The following is a 2,565-nucleotide window of genomic DNA, read 5'->3' as shown; positions in this document are numbered from 1 at the left end:
GTGCCTCATTGTCTCCCTTCTTCTGTTTGTCTGTGTATTCTTTCGCTATCCCTATCGCCGCTGGATCTCCCCTCCTCGTGAACCAAACACACGTGACAACTATGTCGGGGCCAGACCCCGGCAATACAAGATTGTCAGTAACTGAATATTCAGAAGTAGTGAGTCTCTCCTTCTTCCTACTCTGTTTTCTTCTGAAAGTTCAGCTAAACCTATCCACTGTTGGTGACCCTGCTGGTACTTAAAATACCTGTGGTATAGCTTCCAGGATCAAATCAGTGCGTAAGTCATAAGCCACAACAGTACAACAAACTGACAGGCAAATGGTGGGAAAGATCATAGATTAATGGAAAAGAGTTGAGAAGTAAAGAGTTGAAAAGTAAACCAACCACATACAGTGAATTGATCTTTGACAAAGAGCCAAAACACATTAAATGGGGAAGAGATAATCTCTTCAACAAATGGTGCTGGCAAAACCAAAATTGATTTGCAAAAGAATTTAAAAAGACCAAAATATCACACCATATACAAAAACTAACCTAACATGAATTAAAGACTGAAGTGTAAATCCCATAACTATAAAGATCAACAAAGAAAAAAATAGAGACAAACATAAGGGCTCCAATGCATGGCTTACCCAGGCTAGCAAACATTGTTGGCTTATCTGCAGTGAGCAGAAAAAAAAGGGCTACCTCTAACTGACTTTTACTTGCACAAAAGAGTTATTTTCAGAATGAACTGTGCTTGGGGCTGAGTGGAGAGTGGCAACTGATAGTTCTGGTGCTGTCTACTTCCTGTAAGGACAAGAGAGTGTACTTACGGATGGCGACGATCATGCAGCGCCTGGTGTTATAATCACAGGTCTGAAACGTATTGCAAGTGAAGGTGTTCAACACTGCACAGGAATGGCAAACCACATTGTATGTCCCTGAAGGAGAGAGAGGAGGAATGTGACTTTGGCTCCCAGCACTGCACACCCAGAGCCTACTTTGGGGTCCCACTTAGTATGTGGGACAGGCTGTGCTGGGTTATGGCCAACTCTCACGCTGCTCTCGGGACAGCCCCAATCTATTAGCTTAGGGCCTTACCAGGTTCACTTACCAACAACAGAAGGACCACTTCTAAGAGGCTAGTCTGGGTGTCTCTGGACTCCAGTCACCTTGAATGTCATTTCAGGTGAAGTTCTCCTCCCTACAGTGATCAGCATCAGCCCCCAAATCTACCTGGTAAGCCCCACTGATAGGAGACCCTAGAGAACACTCCTACCTGAAGAAGTTGACAATGAGTAAGACTTACATTTTCTCTGAGAATCAGGGACATTGATGTTTGCCAGTGACTGGATTAGCCCGGTATCCATTGGTGGCCGGGTGAAACTGGTCTCCATTAGTAGTGACTTGTTAATGCTGGACTCTGCCAGTGGCCAGGTAAGGTTCGCTTCCGCCACTGGCAAGGTGAAGTTGGTCACTGCCAGGGGCAGCCCCGAGGCCATGAGCAAGACCAAGAGGCACATCGTGTCCTGGACAAGTTTTGCCCTATGGGAGAGGAGGCCAGTGTCCTGTCAGCAGCAGCTTGTCTCCTGATAGTCACCCGGACACTTTCACGACAGCCCAGCCATGTAGCATGACTCCCCAAGCCATGGCGTTTTCCACTGACTCAGATGCATGTAAAAATTGTACCATGAATAAAGAAGACCTTAGAAGTACAGGCAAATTTGAATTATGGTGTGGAAGAAGAATATTAAATGTACTATGGGAGAACAAACAAGATGGTGAATTGGGAAGAAGTGCAGTGAGAAACTTCGTCAGCAACAACACAGAATACTGGACCAAACAGGCTCAGAGAATGGTGCCAGATTTCTGAGCCACACATAAAAGAACATTTAGAAGGTTGGAAGGCTTACAGCGAGGGGAATTTGTAGCAGAAGTAAGAAATACCTTGCTTTCTAGTCCAAGATGCTCAGCTGCTCCCAGAGCCGCCATCTTGGGCAAGAACAAGCAGGTGAAAGATCAGAGCAGCCACAGGTGCCTGATAAAACTGCAGAGATAAAGGTGTGGACACCCTTTTAATTATTTTTGTATCTATTCATTAGTCTCTTGCTGGCTGTGCACCTCCATCCAGATGACTAAAGGAGTGCCTGAGGGAGTGAACACTCTACCCCACGACCAGAGGGTTCTACTACACATGTGCACAGATCTCAAAATTTAAGTGGCAGTTTCCACTTAAAACCAAACAGCAGTACGAAACAGCCACTGCTGGCCTTGAACTGTTTATCACTAGGAAAAAGGCCTGAACGGGGATTGTGGAGCAGGACAGGAAGACTAAAAAGCAAATATTCCAAAAAGTAAACTCCTGAGTTATGTCACAACCATCAACAGTGGCACCTTGAAATTTCTCAGGAAGAAGAGTAAAAAGGGAAGCCCATCTCCTGATCACATCTACCTGGAGGCAATCAGAAAGCATAAAAAATACCAAAATACATACCCATCTAAATATTAAGGCCAAAGCCAACTCCTGCATATGCCCAAAAAAACAGAAACAGATGACAATATCAGCAGAAACGAGATCAAA

At 44.9% G+C, this 2,565-nt stretch overlaps 1 protein-coding gene across 1 annotated transcript in view; it reads right to left on the bottom strand.

The window, feature by feature from the left end:
• GML (glycosylphosphatidylinositol anchored molecule like) overlaps positions 1-1,507 on the bottom strand; it is a 13,908-nt gene extending 12,401 nt beyond the window's left edge. The window contains exons 1-2 of the mRNA XM_006830857.1: positions 1,294-1,507; positions 818-925 (exon numbers count right to left, since the gene is read on the bottom strand). Of these exons, the coding sequence (XP_006830920.1) occupies positions 818-925; positions 1,294-1,507 (322 nt within the window). The remainder of the gene's footprint in view (positions 1-817; positions 926-1,293) is intronic.
• Positions 1,508-2,565: the final 1,058 nt, after the last annotated feature.

Source organism: Chrysochloris asiatica, unplaced genomic scaffold, assembly GCF_000296735.1.
Source record: "Chrysochloris asiatica unplaced genomic scaffold, ChrAsi1.0 scaffold00001, whole genome shotgun sequence".
Lineage (NCBI taxonomy): Eukaryota > Metazoa > Chordata > Mammalia > Afrosoricida > Chrysochloridae > Chrysochloris > Chrysochloris asiatica.
Note: the sequence above shows the minus strand (reverse complement) of the source record. Positions and strands in the feature narration are given on the sequence as shown.